The following is a 19,135-nucleotide window of genomic DNA, read 5'->3' as shown; positions in this document are numbered from 1 at the left end:
TTTTTGTGCTACAATGCTAAAAAGATTTAATTTTTACGGAGCAATTCTGGTTTCTGATTGGCTGAGAGCAGAACATGAATTAATTTGATTCGTCAGTTCCTATCAGCAGTGTTTAAGAACACAATCTCTCACCTTTGACGGACCATACCGCCATTACAAATCCAAAATATTGCAACACTTACTAGACCTATTAGACTAGCGACTCTTTAGAGCACTGTAATGGAGTGAGTCTAGTAGCAGATGCACCAACCCAAATGTGGCAACAATACTCAATGTATGAATGGTTGCCTTGTAGATGTACAGGATACTTTCAGGCGTAATGTTCTTAGTTCTTTTTGTGTACGTTACTAAACAACGTCTTATACTATTACTACTTAAATTTATTTTAGTATATATTTTTACTCTTATATTTTTAATTCCTAACATTATTTGTCGGGGAACATAAATAGAATCACAGAAGAGCATATGCTACAACTTTTGAAAGTTGCCAATAACATAAACGTAAAAGCTGATTATGAACGCTGAAGTATTAGGCGGTTTTCTATACTTATAAATCGGCTGCATATATTCTTCCATAAAAACACTGTACATTTTACTAATATTAATTTTATTAAATGCGAAAAGACATAAGGATAATCGAAAGTCACATTCATGTGCAATTCATCGATGATTTCATGTAAACAGAATGGTGGATAAGAACACATATTCTTGCGTAGACCTCTTCACGAGAAACCATAATTATGCCAAGGAATCTATGCAAATATTGGGAAACATTCCTATCAAATCTCATGTTTCTAGAGACTACACTTACAAAATTACCTCTCATATACCGACGGTGGTCACTCAAATACACACACATCTCTCTCTCTCTCTCTCTCTCTCTCTCTCTCTCTCTCTCTCTCTATATATATATATATATATATATATATATATATATATATATATATATACCATCTTAAAATTCTAGAAACTATATATATTAAGACTCTGAGACCTTCTCTTTGCAAACAAAAAGAGAATCTCTTAGGGCTTAATCTAGTTTCTATTTAATAATTAATTCATCCCCTCTTTTTTTTGTTTGTTTTTTATACATATATTACCCCCTACTTTTTTTATCGCCGATTCATTGTTCCCCCTTTTTTTTAAAACGTAATTAAGCTCGATTTTAGCTCTGTTGAGCGAACTTCGAAACCGGTCAGCTGACACATTCATTTTTATTTTTTAATTTCACAATCTTAAATAAATAATGTTTTCGAACAAGTTTAAATTTTGTCTTTACATAGCCATAATATATATATATATATATATATATATATATATATATATATATATATATATATATATTAGTCCTCGCGCGAAAGAGCAGTATACAAAATGTTTTAAATTATAATAATAATAGAATAACAATAACAAAGACATTCGCTGGCAAGGACTACTATTGACCGTAACCATTGATACAATCCTTTTGAAATTTTCATCTCCATTTTTCTCTTTATGTGCCGAATATTTGTTAATGAAACCTATATGAAATATGTTCCTTATTAAATTTTAAAGAGTTTCTATTCTGAAAGAAGTTTTTAAAAGTTTAATCTAAAAAATTATTTTAAATTTTTTGTTAAAAAAATCAAATTTTCTCATTATTCAGACCTGTATTACAAAGAGGGGGTTGCAAAAAAAATGAGTTGTGGAGTGAGGAGAAATACAAACCGAAACAGAGAATATTCAGACCTGTAATAATACAAAGAGGGGGTTGCAAAATGAGATGTGGTGTAAGGAGAAATAGAAACTGAAACAGAGAAAATATTCAGACCTGTAATAGTACAAAGAGGGGGTTGCAAAAATGAGTTGTGGTGTGAGGAGAAATACAAACTGAAATAGAGAGAAGGAAAGTTTAAAATATAATTTTAAAAAGATAAGAGACAAGTTAGAAAAGCATTTCATCCGAGGCATGAAAATTGTTAAAAAAAATGCTTTTACTATAGGCTTTATAAATAAAGATATAAGATTCAATTTGAAATTTATTTATCTTCAACGTGCACTTTTATAAATTTTACAAAGTAAGGTATAAAAATTCAATTTTAATTGAATAAAAAAAATTACCTTGGATTTATTTTATGTAATGTACATTTTGGTGCACTTTAAAAAACATTATCTTTCATCTAGCAATTAATGATATAGATATAAAATTTTCAATGATTTTTTTTATATACAAATTAGTCCTCTCCCGCCTTCTTTTTTTTCACTCAACAGTGGGTGTAGTGGATTGGGCATCGTCATGAGTTTCCTGGTCTTCTGACCGAGCTGTCTCAGTTCTTCTTTGGTTCACCCTATGAACGGTCCTAAGTATCTTACTAGTGATACTGCCTATGTATCTATACGTTTTATTAGGTTTCTGATATATAATTTAGTTTCTAGAAGTTTTCTTGTTCTCCTGAGATATTCCTTTCCAATTCTCTCTTTCATTTCTGTGGCTTTGATGATATCTGCTTCAAGAACTCCCGAGTATTTATAGGCGTCTTGGGCCCTCATCTCCGTTTGGTTTGGTAGTTCCATGTCTTCTGTTGTCTCCATTTTTTCCTTTCTAGTAACTAGTGGTACGCACCTTTCCATATCTATCTCCATGGATATCCTGGCTGAAGATCCTGGTAGTGTTTATTAGTGTCTTTCCGGTCCCTATAAAAAGTTTCAGGTCGTCCATGTACATTAGATGGTTCATTGTCTTTCCTCTGTATTAGATAACTTGTATCCGGCTTGGCATTTTCTCAGAATACTATTCAGGGCCATCATGGCTATGATGAACAGCAATGGTGATAGTGAGTCTCCTTGGAAGATTCCTCTTTGTATGTTAGTTTCTGTTATGTGTTGTCCATCATCTGTCAATTCCAGTCTCTATGTTCTCATTGAATTGTCTTTCATGTTGATGATCCTGTTTCGTATACTATACATTTTAAGCATTCCATTATCCATGTTTGCGAGATCCTGTCGAGTTATCCTGTGCTGCGGTTATTAAGGAATTTGTTTCCCGGCTTCTTCTTCTTCTTCTTCTTCTTCTTCTTCTTCTTCTTCTTATTATTATTATTATTATTATTATTTCATGTATCCATATAAAATTTCATAAGTGAACCTGTACAGAATTTCAAAGCAAACATTTTACTTAATTCATCAGCCATGTTCATCTGTCTTGGTAGAAGTTTTAAGTAATTCACAATTTCGCACCTTCACTTGAACTCAGTTTAGTTTAATACTTTATCGTTCACGCTAAGGACCCGTGGCGTAATGGATAAGCGCTGAATACATTTTATTCTAAATGGCACGCTTTTGGAGTTTGAAGATTCAGTCGTCAATGCAAGCGATGATGACGAAGATAATTTTTCATGATTGTCGCTACATTGACAGATGAAATTTATAAATATTTTTAGCATTATGTGTTCGGTGTTTCGGCGATCTCAGCTTAAAATGTAGAGGGTGATAACGTACGTACGAACATGAGATTACCTTAGCGTATTTATATATAGATTTATATACGCTGTGTGTGTTTCGCAATATGTTTGAGTGACCTGCATTCGTACGGGACATCTAAAAACAGCAAAGAAAACGTGTTACTGTGTTTCATTTATAATTTGAAAATTACAGATATGAAAACGACAAAAAAAGTATGGTGGGAGCAGACGAATCCTCATTCCCTGGCAACGCCGGTTTTTGCCTGTTAGTCTGTGTACACAATTAGAACGAGGGAACCTGACAATGATCGTTTAGCGATAGCGAGTTCGGCGCTCTTATCAAAAGACTGCGTTTTGTTTGCGTTTTATCGGTAACTACGAAGGAGGACAGCGGCAAGTGTTCATCAAGTGTACTTTATCAAATCGTCGGTGCTTTTGTCTTCGACGTTAAGAACATGGGAAAATGATAGGAAGCTTTCCCGTTTAAATACAAATGATAAGGAGTTGAAAGTCGCCGTCAGTAAATTATTCGAATTCCATAACATACACGTTTTATCGCTTTTGTGGTCATCGGTGTAAAGACGGTGGAGATGGTTAAAGGAAGTGTAATCCGAGGACCGAGCGATCGCGTACAGCCGATATCGAACGTTTCTGCCTCCGACGTAAAAAAGTATCAAAACGTAGTTATTTTTTTTAGTTTTTGAAATATTCCTTTTCACCCGCAAACAAGGCATTTTGACACTTGGAACGTAAGGAAGCTACTATTTGTGATCGAATGTAACATGGGACTGTGAAGAGTTAAGCAGCGAGATGTCTGTTCATATTACATTTCAACTTCTGCAGAGTACTACAGTTAGGGAAGCACGAAACGGGGGGGGACTCCAAAGTCTAACAATCTGATTGAAAGAACTATTAGAATAGAAGGCATTCTCTCATCTAGTGATTTCAACAGAGAATGGGTGGGATTTTGCTGCTTTTTTTTTTACACAGTGATGACCACTTATCAAGGCCCGGAAGCCACTCAGGGATAAGGGTTATTGCAAGTACATTACATTAGTGTGGAGATTTGATGAAGTGTTTACTTAAGGGGGCGGTTCATTAGGAATTTGTTAATAGTTTTGTTTAGTGTACATTTGAAACATGATACTTAACTTTTTTAATTTAAACTTTAAGTGAAGCAATTATTTCCAGATAGTTTATAAAATCAACAGTAAATTCTCTACAGTGCAATATATACTACAACGTATTGTGGACTAAGACACTCCATGGAGGTATATGAAGCTTCCTTCCCGTACATCATGGGGGATTCCAAACTAGAGCAGGCAACCAATCCAAAAATCGAAAGAGAAATTGCAATTGTGTTTTCTTTTAGTTCCGCCATCTTTAAATATTTCTGCAGAGTCATTAACGCCAAATGTACGTCTAAATAAAGAAAGAGGGGGAGGAGGAGAAGGGGATTAAAATTGAAAAATTGCTTGAATTTTTGGTGAATAAAGTAGCAGTACGTGTTAAGCAATAATTTACAATAATTCTTTTTGTTTCAACCTGTTTTGTCGGCATTAGTTAAATGGATCGTTCGAGTACTCACGGAAAGTACCGCGTTAGAACGACCCGATTGAAAGAGATCCTATGAAACGGACAGGAATCGAATGCAGGACAGTCTATTTCACCAGCGCCATCAACTATTAAAAACAATTGACACATTTCTTTGTTTACAAAAGGTAGTCATCCAGTGGAGTTCCCCGTATCATAGTTATCGGGGGTAGGGACATGGGCCCCGGCACTATTGTGATATTTTTTTTTTTTCCTTTTGTAGGTGTTTTTTTAGTTTCAAAATGAACGCTCTCGTAGGCATTCGACTGGGGAAAAAACGATTAACGATGTTTTCCTGTTATTTGTCGTTTTTTTTTTTTTTTTTTTTCTTTATCCGTTTGTCATGTGACTGTTATCGCCACTGGAAAGAGAGGGAGGGAGAGAGATGAAGCAAACAGAAAGAAAGGAAATGAGAGAGAGAGAGAGAGAGAGAGAAAACAAAACGAAAGAAAAAGTAACAGAGAAATGTGAAAACAGAAAGAAAAGGTAAGGAAAAAGAGAAAATAAAAGGAGCGAGAAAGTACATAAAGAAAAAAGAAAGAGAGGTGAAGGAAAAGAAAGAAAAAGAAAGAAAAGAAAGAGGGGGAAGAGGTAAAACAAAAAGAAAGCAAAGGAAAAAAAATGATCTATTTTCTTCCAAACGAACGCGTTTCTATTTTGCGAGGATTCAGTTTTGATTATCAGTAACTCGTTTAGTTCATGCCCATCGAACCGACAAGTATCCGAATTTGAAGAGACCGAACAACCGCCCACGCGCAGTCTGGAGCGCTCGAACAACGGAGAGGCTCCATTGAGGCAGGTGTGGGAGTGGGGCAAGTGAAGTCTTAGGATAGAATTACGAAAAAGCGGAGTTGTTGCTTTTCGGATTGTTTTTAAAAGTGAGAAAGATACAACGAGAGAGAGAGAGAGAGCGAGAGAGAGAGAACGAGAAAGAGAGAGAAAGAGAGAGAGAGAACACGAGATAGTGTATATTTTGAATATGTAGAGGTTTTCCTATTTTTGTTTTTTATACATAATTCGTCTACAAACCGAACATTTTTCCCCTTGGCACCCAAATTAAGAGAGTAGACTATTCTTGTAATGAATTTTTCCCTACCGATTGCGGTATGTTGCTGACCCTGTGTAGTTTTAGGAGGTCTATCCTTTCAAGCTTTGCCTTCTCTTTTTGAGAAGGGGTTAGTTTATTGCTAATCGCTTACGCCATCTCTACTGGGAATGCCAATGGGACTGCTCAGGTATCTTTTGAAGGATCAGAATGCCCACCTCGAAGACGCTGAGTTTTCCGGCCCTTGTCTCACATTTCTCAGTGTGGGAAATAACTACCTTTTTTTATATAAATTGTAGTTAATAGCTTTGGTTCCTGGACAGAATATCCCTAAAATATTATTTCAAAAACAAAAATAAAGAAAATCTGTATGACTTAGGTAACTTTTACGAAACGAAAAATATATTCTACGTCATCAATTTACGTGTATTTTTTTAATATGATATTTTCATTTCATCAGAGGTAAGTATAGAGATTTTTGTTTTCTTTTTTTTCTAATCTAAGGAAAATTCTAGATAAGAACTCTAACTTTTCAACTAAACCTGTTTATTTATTACAACAAACTGAAACAAACATGAATTGTGTGGACATTTTGTTTTTCATATGCAAAGAAAACTGCGCCAATTTTGGATGAATTACTGCTCAAGACTCTCATTCTTAAACAGGGCCCAAAGAGAGAGTTTCAAATCTTATAGGTTCAGCACTATCGGGAAAGTTCAAACCTCTGCCTCATCGCCGCAGTGTTGCATTCATGCGCCTGTTTTACTTTACTGCAATATACTCTAATGCACTCTCAGCACCTGTTCCACCTCGACGTAATATCGACTCATCCAATAAGCAGCACAATCTCACCTTAATATTGTTGAAGCCCATAGATGCCGAAAAGTTTTCTACTATGGTAGATTTTTCCTTCGGCCTGCGATACTTTGGAATTCCTTTCCTGCTTCGTGCTTCCCTGACTCTACTAGTCTGCAGAAGTATAACTGTAATCTGAACAGATATCTCGCTGCGCAACTGTCCACACTCCCCTGTTAGACACAATTCAAAATAGTAGTCCCTTACGTTCCAAGTAGCAATACGCCATGTTTCAAGTGAAAAAAAGATAAAACACTAGAATTAATATAAATTTTTATTTTATTTGTTTTGTTATTTTATTTCTATTTTAATCTTATGTTTTGCTCCGTTTCTTTCCATCGTTCTTTTATTTTAGTTTTCTTTCATTCTTTTTTATTTTATTCTTTATCTCTTTCTTTATTTCATATTATTCGATTTTAACTTCATTGATTTATTCTTTCTTTCTTCATCTTTGTTAGCGTTCGGAATTTCTTACGTTATTTCTACATTTTCTTTCTTTGAAATTGGATTCATTAGACTAATGTTTTCATCTTGAGTATGATTTTCACAACGTTTTGGTCGATGTAACCTCCGACCTTCTCCAGGTGTGTCTTGTTGAACTCGTGAATTTGGACAGAATTTCGAACAGAACCCTTTATTTAGATCACGGGAGTATTATGCTCTTGTTCCGTCAGCCATGACTGGATAGAAGCTCTAAGTAATTCGCAATATTAACGTTCGGTCGCCAACACTGAGAATTGGACCATCAACCCCCAAGAGAATATCATTTTCACAATTGATTTTTCCAAGTACACAACCATTTTTCAATAAGATACACCTGAAGAAGGTTGGAGGTTTCATCGACCGAAATGTTATGAAAATCACAGTCAAGTTGAGAACAATAGTCCGATGAATCCAAATGATACGAATAACTAATCCTCATCTCAAAAATTCAAAAACGTTATTTTCTTTCTTGTTTTATTCTTTCTTGTTTTTATTTATTTTTTATTATTTTTCCTTTATAAAAATGTGAGTTTTTCTTTCATTATGCTCAGTAATGAGATTAACTGAAAGTTTTGACCCCTTGATGGTATGTATAGGTTAACGCATTCGTACATCGACGAGTTTAGGCATCGCCACCTGTTTGAGATATTGGCAAAAAGCAAATAGCCTTCGGTGATAGGCGAAAAAAAAAAAAGGATTACACGGATGCTGCATAATCTGTTCTGACAACACAGTCGGCATCAGGCCTGCCATCGTATTTATATTTATACTAGACGTTTTAGACTGTTGCAAACGAGCAAAAGTTATGGCCCGTTGACTTAAAAGTTCTTTATGAAACATTGATCGTTGAATATTGTTAAATTTGTGGTCGTGATTTGCATTAATTACTGACCTCTATTAACCTGTGTATTGAACAACTATGATTATACTTAATTGGCTACATCTTACGATAACAAAGGTCCCTACAAAATTTCACTCACATCGGCCGATAGTTTCCAAGAAAAAGTGAAAATATATGTGGTATTTTCGTGACTGATCCCTATTAATCACTAATTGTGCTGTAAACAGACACTATAACATTAGTTTGCTGCAACTTTTATCAAAGGTACATACAAAATTTCAGTTAGATCGACTTAGTAGTTTTCGAGAAAATGGAATAGACAGATATACCGACTGGGTAGAAGTCATAAGTAATTCTCAACTATATTTTGAGGATTAACCCTTCAACCTCCAGAAGAATATAACTTTACAAATGAATTTTACCAACTACTTAATCCACTCGAACGATCTAGTCATGGCGGACGGAACGAGATCATGCTGCATAGTGTGCATTAAATAAAACGGTCCCATTCAGAATTCAGTGCAGATTACTGAGTTCTACGAGATACACCTGAATAAGGTCAGCGTTTATAATAACACTCAAAATGAGAACAGTAAACTGAAGAATCCAAATAATACAAATACTGAATCACCATTTTTTTTTAAATAGCGAAGGTGAAAAATGAAGAATTTCACACTAAAACTTTCATTAGTTTACATTTCGTGGAACGTAAATATATTTTGGTTTCATTGCAACTATTTCGAATCTCGTGCTGTTGATTGAATCTAACATTTTTTAATTATTCGTTTGAGCATTTATTCTGATAGAATTTGCCTATTTTTTGCGTTCGTTTTTCTCGGTGAATAAGATTCACCCCAATATTTATGACTAATAAAACCTTTCATCAGATCTCTTCTTTTAAATTCCTGGGATTAACCTTCACAGCCAACATGAACTGGAACAAATAGTGAGGACATTGACTAGACGTCCGCAAAGCAGGTGCGCTTCCTCAATCGAGCTGGAAAATTGTTCAAACCTGAGAGTATCCTTTATCTAGAGATACCATTCGCTCATGCATAGGGGTATTATTGTCACGTTTGGTTTAGTGCATCACGACTAGTCTTCCCTTGTCTCTTAGCCAGGCTCACGCGCTGTCAACAATACTAAAACCCGTTTCATCTTTTCTTGTCTCTTAGCCAGGGTCACGCGCTGTCAACTATACTAAAACCCGTTTCATCTTTTCCTGTCTCTTAGCCAGGGTCACGCGCTGTCAACTATACTAAAACCCGTTTCATCTTTTCTTGTCTTTTAGCCAGGGTCACGCGATGTCAGCTATACTAAAACCCGTTCCATCTTTTCTTGTCTCTTAGCCAGTGTCACGCGCTGTCAATTATACTAAAAGCCGTTTCATCTTTTCTTGTCTCTTAGCCAGGGTCACGCGCTGTCAATTATACTAAAAGCCGTTTCATCTTTTCTTGTCTCTTAGCCAGGGTCACGCGCTGTCAACTATACTAAAACCCGTTTCATCTTTTCCTGTCTCTTAGCCAGGGTCACGCGCTGTCAACTATACTAAAACCCGTTTCATCTTTTCTTGTCTTTTAGCCAGGGTCACGCGCTGTCAACTATACTAAAACCCGTTTCATCTTTTCTTGTCTCTTAGCCAGGGTCACGCGCTGTCAACTATACTAAAACCCGTTTCATCTTTTCCTGTCTCTTAGCCAGGGTCACGCGCTGTCAACTATACTAAAACCCGTTTCATCTTTTCTTGTCTTTTAGCCAGGGTCACGCGCTGTCAACTATACTAAAACCCGTTTCATCTTTTCTTGTCTCTTAGCCAGGGTCACGCGCTGTCAACTATACTAAAACCCGTTTCATCTTTTCTTATGTCTTAGCCAGGGTCACGCACTGTCAGCTATACTAAAACCCGTTTCATCTTTTCCTGTCTCTTAGCCAGAGTTACGCGCTGTCAACTATACTAAAACCGGTTTCATCTTTTCTTGTCTCTTAGCCAGTGTCACGCGCTGCCAACTATACTAAAACCCGTTTCATCTTTTCCTTTCTCTTAGCCAGGGTCACGCGCTGTCAACTATACTAAAACCCGTTTCATCTTTTCTTATGTCTTAGCCAGGGCCACGCGCTGTCAACTATACTAAAACCCGTTTCATCTTTTCTTGTCTCTTAGCCAGGGTCACGCGCTGTCAACTATACTAAAACCCGTTTCATCTTTTCCTGTCTCTTAGCCAGAGTTACGCGCTGTCAACTATACTAAAACCGGTTTCATCTTTTCTTGTCTCTTAGCCAGGGTCACGCGCTGTCAACTATACTAAAACCCGTTTCATCTCCAGAATGTTGTATTCCTATGCCTGTTTGGCAATTTGTTAAATTGGACGTGCTCGGATGAACTTCTCTTCTAGCTCCTTCGGCGCACCCCCCCCCCAAAAAAACATTTAGCAACAAAATTCTCCCTCTTCACCGTAGAGTTCACTAGATACCAACCTTCTACTCTGATAGCTTCTTCCCTAAAATAGCTAGACTTTGGAATTCCCTTCCTGATTTCTGTTTCTCTAACTGTATCGGCATGCATGAGTTTAAATGTAATATAGTATAGTAAATCGTAAGTATGCCAGAAAAAAATGAGACTTTATATTTATATTTAAGTTTGTTAAATCTTGACAAATTTCCAGATCAATCCCGGTCCTGGATATGACCTTAAACAATATCCAATGCTGAGGCGCCAGCTTGCGGACTTTGGGAGGTGTGGAGCCACCCTTTAATTACCATTGCTCCCAGGTCCACTCTGACACGGAGTGGTAGTACCTGTTTGGGTCCCAACCACGGATTAAATAGAAACCGACTTGAAAACAACAAATATATTCTATTAAAAAAAATTTCTTCAAAATCTTTAGATTCGGTATTAAATAACCCCAAAAGGGTTGATATGCCGTAAAACAAAACCAACCAACCAACCAACGAACCAACCAGATAAACCCACGTGGTCTACAGATAAAATCCCGAACTACTTGTCGAAACGGCTGGGACTAAATTTATCATCCGGAAAAAATTAGATTCAGGATAGTAATTTTCGAATTTTTTATTAAGTTCGTATAGTAGAGGAAAGACAAATAAAATAAAAAAACACGAATGTATTTATTGTGATTGATCATTTCTGTATTATTGTCCACCGTTAGCCACTTATAGATTATTAATCTTTTTTTTAATCGCAAACAAGGTACAGTGCCACTATGATGTAGGGGGCTATTATCTGGGACATGATTGCAGGGATACTATGTAGGGAGTAGAGCAGCAAGATGTCTGTTCGAATTACACTTGAACTTCTGCATGTCAGTACAGTCGGGGAAGCAGGAACCCGGAAAAAATTTAAAAGTCCAGCAGTTCTGTGGAAGAAACTATTAGAGTAAAAAGCTTTCTGGCATCTGAAGTTCTCCACTGTGTAGGAGTGTAATTTTGCTGTTTATCGGGTTTGTTGGGGTTATTTACGTCAAGGGGGTACCAAGTGCTTGTAGTTCGTCGGAGCATTTACTAGTAAAATACTTGCAGGCAGATGGATGCAACATTTCGTGGATGGGACACTGGCTGAAGCCCAGCTGACAGTTCGGAACTAATTAGGTCGACGACTCTTTTTTGAAACCTGTCGGGGAGTGAGAGACTAGTAGCAGATGCACCAAACCAAATGTGACAACAGTACTCCATACATGGGCGGATGATGGCCTTGTAGATGTACAGGATACTTTCAGGCGTGAGTAATTTCTAGCGCGATAGAGAGATCCCACCTCTCTCGCAGCAGAGGCGGCAGTGCCCTCGGTGTATCTGTTTTAACTCTTGTTCCCTGTGAACGTTAAGCCGAGGAGTTTGAACGAAGTACTTTCGGGTAATGTATCTTTAGCCATAGCTATTGTTGGTTAAGAAGGTTTCTTGTAATTATTGAATGATACGGGCTTAGTCTTGGCATCATTGAACGTTACCATCCGTTTTTAACCCTATTCCACTACAGATTGGAGGTCCTCATCTAGTGTTTCCGTCATTTCCTTAGATATGTGTTCATTCATTTTCCTCTCGTGCCTGTTATAGAGCGTGGTGTCGTGAGCAAATATACCCATCTCAGAGACAATTTTATCAGGGAGGTCATTTATGAATATTAGGAATAATAAAGGAACAAGGATAGACCCTTTAGTTACACACGGATTAATATCATATTGTTTTGATGTACAACCATCGAGGACAACCTGGATTCTTCTCTCATTTAAGAAGGATTTAATTATGTTAAGTATTCGTCCAGTAATATCATAGGAGCTGATTTTTATGAGAAGATCATCGTGCCACACCCTGTCAAAAGCCTTAGATATATCTAGGACTACCGCCTTATATTCCCCTGCCTTATCTAGTGCATGGTATATATGTTCAGACATTACAGTTAGAATATCTGTAGTTGAACGAGCTTGCATAAATCCATATTGTTGGTCTGACAGAAGTTTAGCAACTGTAAGGTGGTGGACTACAGCTTGATTAATTATGGACTAAAATATTTGGCGGAAAGAGGGAGGAGGCTAATGGGTCGATAATTTAATGGGTCAGTTCTTTGGCGCACATTTGGGCTGGTTCATCTGCTACTAATTTTTCACTCATGGACAGGGTTCAAAAGAGAGTTGCCAACCTGATAGGTCCTGAACTGTCATCTAAGCTTCAGCTACTGTCCCCTCGACGAAATGTTGCATTCCTCCGCCTATTTTAATAGTATTTTAATGGTGGGTGCTCCGACGGACTACAACCCCTTGAACCTCCTCGACGTAAATACTCCTGACAAACCCGACAAGCAACAAACACAGTAAAGATTTATGGATGTTAGAAAATCTTCCACTCTGATAGTTTCTTACTTAGAGGTGTTAGACTTTGGAATTCCCTTTCGGGTTCTTGCTTCCCCGACTGTACTGACATGCAGATGTTCAAGTGTAATCTGAACAGACATCTTGCTGTAAAGCTTCTCACATAGAATCCCTGCAGCTTATATCCCTGATAGTATCCCCCTACATCAAAGTGGCAATGTGTCTTGTTCAGGGTTAAAATATAATATAATATAATATAATATAATATATATATATATATATATATATATATAATTATTTATTAGAATAATTATTAATATATATATATATATATATATATATATATATATATTATATTTTCACCCCAAACAAGGCACATTGCCACTTTGATGTAAGGGGCTACTATCAGGGACATAACCTACAGGGGTACTATGTGGGGAGTTGGGCAGCAAGATGTTGGTTCACGTTACACTTGAACTTCTGCATGTCAGTACAGTTTGGGAAGCAGGAACCTGGAAGGGAATTCCAAAGTCTAGCGGTTCCGGGGAAGAAACTGCTGGAGTAGAAGGCTCTCTTATATCTAGGGATCTCTACTGTGAAGGGGTGGGATTTAGCTGCTTGGCGGGTTTGTTGGGGGTATTTACGTCGAGGGGGTAAAAGTGCTTGCAGTTCGTCGGAGCATTCACAGTTAAAGTACTTGTAGAACAGGCAGAGGGATGCTACATTTCGTCGATAGGACAGAGGCTGAAGCTTAGATGATAGTTCAGGGCCTATTAGGTTGGCGATATATATATATATGTGTGTGTGTGTGTGTGTGTGTGTGTGTGTGTGTGTGTGTGTGTGTGTGTACACAAATAGTATCCTACATGGTTTTCTATCATACTAAACCAACCACATACAATGATAGAAGAGGTATTATGGCGCAAAAATGGGTATGATACATTTTGGACAGGAGTCGTTTATTAAAATTGTTGGGTCTGCGTAGGTGGCCGGTCCCCAAAGGATGGAAGTAAAAAAACTAAAATCAAAATCTTTTACAAGGGTTTCTGATATAGATGCGCATAAAAATAATTTGATATGTTTTAGCTTGAACCGGGATGGTATAATAATACTTTGGAGTCTGCATTCGCGACTGGCCTCCATAGAATGGAAATATGCCACACACATTAACAAAGACTTTTCATATCTCTCCACGTGAGTATATTTTGATAATTTTGTTTCAGTTTGAAAAATATAGTATAATAAAATTATGAAGTCTGCGTTTGCATCTGACCTCCATAGAATGGAAATATGTCACAAGGTTTTTTTTAATATATATCCACATAAGAATATTGTGATAAGCGTGTTTCAATGTGTACAGGTGTCGTATAATAAAATTATGGGATCTGGCTTTCATAGAATGGTTTTTAATTTATTGGATGATCAGAAAAAGTTTATTTAACTTCATTAATTATTTTTATACACACAGATTTATGTATGTCTCTCTCTCTCTCTCTCTCTCTCTCTCTCTATCTCTCTCTCTCTCTCTCTCTCTCTCTCTCTATATATATATATATATATATATATATATATATATATATATAAGTGAACGTGTCTGTGTGTCTATATGTTTGTGTGTGTGTCTGTGTACATTTCCCTACGCAATAATTTTTAGTCCACAGACTCAAAATTTGATATGCAGTGTACTGAGATTTGGGAAAATCAATGTGATCGCTTTTCGACCAGAAATTTGGCTGTTAAGGGGTCAAAGTTCAACGATTTGACCTTTGAGAACTCTACCAAACTCCTCCGACAATTTTGGATCTAAACACTTGAAAGTTTAGATATAGGTTCCTTTGACATGGATCAAACTTAATAACTTGATTTGAGCCCAAAACGATAAATTAAGGGGCCATAATAGAGGTCAAAGTTAAAAAAATTGATCGTTTTTTTTTGTTTTTTTTTGTTTTTTTTTGTTCAGCATATATCTTCAAACACCTGGGCAACGCCGAGCACACATGCTAGTATGTATATATATATATATATATATATATATATATATATATGTGTGTGTGTGTGTGTGTTTGTGTGTGTGTGTGTGTGTGTGTGTGTGAGAGAGAGAGAGAGAGAAAGAGAGTAAAAACGTAAAATAATCGAGTCGGATTAGATTTTAAGAAAAAAAAATATCTAACCAATTTCGAACAGGAGAAGAAAAACAATAAATACGCTTTTTCAAACTAACGCAGTTTTTCTCTTTTTTTTATATAATTGCAGGATCCCCTATGTAAGCTGTGTAGACAGGTTTCAACAGCTGATCCACGGCACCCACCAATTTTACCCCGAGCCCATCACAGCCCTGTACATGTATCTGGTGATTGGGTAAGCATTATTTGCGAAACCCGACCCCGAGGCATGTTTCTTACTCGTCATCTCACTTTCAAACATGACGAGAAACGTTGGGGTGGAACTTACCGCTATTACCGAGACCCGTACTGTCGGGAACCAAGTTTCACCTTGGTGGCCGAGGGCAAGTACGTGAAAATGAAATCGACGTCCAGCATTGAAGGGGCAGCCAATTACAAGTTCAGTGTACAACGTCTCAAAATTACGCCCGAGCACAGAAGCATTAGCGAAAATTTGAACATGTATAATGGCTCCGTGTGTGGCGTTCCTGGCTCTTGGAAAATTGGAACGGAACAGGACGTGACACCGACCCACGGATGTACACCTCTGAGCATAAAGCTTCCTAATGTGGTTCCCGAAACTTTGAAAACGGTCGTAGAACCAGACAAGAATCTGCTTTATATTGGACAGCGCGTGGTTTATAGCGGACCTAAGAGTCGCTATTACCCTACATCATTTCAGCATCCATTGAGAAACTGCAAGAATGATCCAGCACCAGAAGTACAACCGAAATCTTCATCTTCAGCTTCTGATTCCCATTCGGGATCTCTCTATTCGTCTGCCTCTTTATCTTCCTTCTTCTCATCCTCTTCGTCTTCGCGCTCTTCTGGGCCGTTTGTCTCCAAGTCTATGTCCTCAGCCTTGACAGCGCCAGGAAGCATCTGGCAGCGTCGCCGGGTCCCACAAATGGGCGAGGCGAAACCGCTCATCCAGTTGTTAAACTTCGAAAGAGCGCATTCTTCCGCTACGGGGACCAAAACTTGCGCATCCACGGCGGGGCACACTTTTCTTTCGTTCATTACCTCAGTACTCACGACGATGGCTGTCATCTGCATCACCGATTCCTCGGACTACCTTAATCTCAAGCACGTGACAGCGCGTTCAGTTTCCAATATTATATTTATCGTTGTCATATTTACTGGATGTTATTTTGGACTTGGTGTAAATAAAAAATAAATGAATTTAATAAATACGTGTATGTATGTACGTATAAAAACTTTGTTACAAAGACAATTATTGTAAAAATAATATTAACACACACACACACGCACGCACACACACACACACGTATATATATATATATATATATATATATATATATATATATATATATATATATATATATACGTGTGTGACGCTGCTTTTATTGACGTTCTGTTCGCGTGAATGATACATACAACATACGGTAAGTTTAGTCCACCATCTGAGAATAAATAAGAACTATTACAAAGAGAAAAATGGGATTCGCGCATCATTCTAAGACTATCCGTCACAGCTGTTGTCTTAACCATTTGACAACATGGCCAACGCTTAAAGAAACTGGATGTGATAAAGAATATTCTTTACTGCGCGTTTGCAAACCGCTTGACCCGTTATTGACGAGATTAAAACGACACCGTTGCAGGTCCTCTTCCTTGCCGCAGTACACGTTTTAATCCCGTACGAGATTTTTTTTACTTGACTTTGTGGTTGTATTCATATATTCTTGGACAAAACTAACTGTTACATAATAGATCCTCAACAAAGCATAGTGAAACATATAATATACTGTCGAAAATCACCATGATTAGCACATAAAAACACACATACACACATATATATATTTATATATATATTAATATATATATTAATATACATATATATTAATATATATATCATTATATATATATTAATATATATTAATATATATATATTAATATATATTAATATATATATATGCATATGTCTATATATATATAAACATGCACACACACACACACACACACACACACACACACACACACACACACACATATATATATATATATATATATATATATATATATATATATGAAACAAGACATAAAAAAACAAATATATGATGTGAAAATATACCTCAATATGCGTTACATTAACAATGCAAGTGTATGATGTTTAATCTCACTAAGGGAGATTTAAATGAAAACAGAAAACACACAAACACGCATAAATTCTTATACACTGGCGTATATGTATGTATATATATATATTCTACTGAATAAAATAGATGTACTGTTCTCTTTTACCTGCTTATCAATATTTCCCAACTTTAAGTCAAACGTGAATAAACATTTCACAAACGACATATTGTTGTATTGAACTTTTTTTTTCTTTTCTTGTTCGAGCTTTCGACTATCCTTTGTTAACTTGCAAATGAAAGTCCTATCAGCTGATGATTATTTTTTTTTAAGTTAACAAAAACAGCAATGTAGCATCCGTATATCTGTTCTGCAAGTACTTACATAGAATGTGCTCGAATGCACTCATACCTCGTGTATGACATACATACCACCAACTAAACCGACAAGCAGCAAAATTCTACCCCTTTTCTGCAGAGGTCACTAGATACTAGAAAGCTTTCGACAATAATTGTATATACCTTCGGACTGCTAGCCTTTGGAATGCTCTCTCTATTTCTTGCTTCCATGACTGTATTAAAATGTAGAATTTTTATATGTGAACAAACATCTATTCAGCTCTCCACAGCTTCTAGTTATACACAATCCTAAATCGTACCCTCTTACGTTCCAAGTGGCAATATTTTGGTGCTACTTTCAAACCGAAAAGCAAACTCTTGAAATCTATATAACACTCGATGTGTGTTAATGGTTAAATACTTAATGCTATCTTCTACTTTGACTTGTGTATACGCTTCTGACAAATCAGTTTTCGATAAAACTTTGCCTCAATTCAATTTTGAAAATATCTTTTCCGGTGTGGGAAGTGGATATGAATGATCTATCAGGCATTCATTTAGACCGGTTGAGAAACCCGGGCAGACAATTATTTGATTATTTTTCTTTCTTTTTTTTTGCGTAGTGTAGGTGCTGTCCATTGAGAATAATCTATTTTACTAATTACTCTCTATTTTTCTAATCTCTGTAATTTGTTGTCTATCGTTTATAATGATAAAAAATGCAACCTTTCTTTTTAGGTTAAATATTGGTTTTACGTTCGAATCTTCTATCACTCTTCGTACATGAACAATCAAATTTGTCAGAAAAAATTATTAAATTTTCTTTTTTAAATCTTTAACATTTTTTTTAGTCTGGTTTAACTTTCTTATGCTCGGCGCATTTAACCTCTTACAAAACTCGTTTTCCCTTAGATTAAATAAAATTATTAAATAAAATTATTAAATAAAATTATTAAATAAAATTATTAACAAATTTGATATAAATGTTCGTTCTATGCCTTTTGTTGTTGAATGTTACTTTAGCATCGAATTCTCCTTTGAATTTTAGTTTACTTCCCGAAATACCCCTTTGTTATTTTTCCTGTATTCCGTAATTCAGGGCTCCCTATCTTTTTTCCATGTAGTTTTGTCAATTGTAGAAATTTCGCTCCCTGTATCCAGCAAGCAAGTAATATTTCGGCCATTAACTTTCATGTCAACATATTTTCTTTTTCTGTTATTTTTCGTAACTTTCGATAAAACTGTATTTATCTGACTTTTGAAAATTCTTCTTTTTACACATTGAAGCCTTATGACCCATCTGAGCACATTCGAAACAAATCTTGGTCCTAAAATAACATCTACTCATAATTCAGTTCAAAATCACACATGCTATGCAGCAAACGTTTCTTTCATAATGTTCTTTTTTCATTCTTTCATAATGTTCTTTTTCCATTCTTTCATAATGTTCTTTTTCCATTC

At 36.3% G+C, this 19,135-nt stretch overlaps 1 protein-coding gene across 1 annotated transcript in view; it reads left to right on the top strand.

The window, feature by feature from the left end:
• The window catches only part of LOC145277475 (protein APCDD1-like), a 337,756-nt gene extending 321,212 nt beyond the window's left edge, over positions 1 to 16,544 (top strand). The window contains exon 4 of the mRNA XM_080128839.1: positions 15,331 to 16,544. Coding sequence (XP_079984965.1) covers positions 15,331 to 16,416 — 1,086 coding nt within the window. The 3' untranslated portion in view covers positions 16,417 to 16,544. The remainder of the gene's footprint in view (positions 1 to 15,330) is intronic.
• Positions 16,545 to 19,135: the final 2,591 nt, after the last annotated feature.

Source organism: Euprymna scolopes, chromosome 6, assembly GCF_053919585.1.
Source record: "Euprymna scolopes isolate OS-2025 chromosome 6, ASM5391958v1, whole genome shotgun sequence".
Taxonomy (NCBI): domain Eukaryota; kingdom Metazoa; phylum Mollusca; class Cephalopoda; order Sepiida; family Sepiolidae; genus Euprymna; species Euprymna scolopes.
This window is presented reverse-complemented; position numbering and strand designations above follow the sequence as displayed.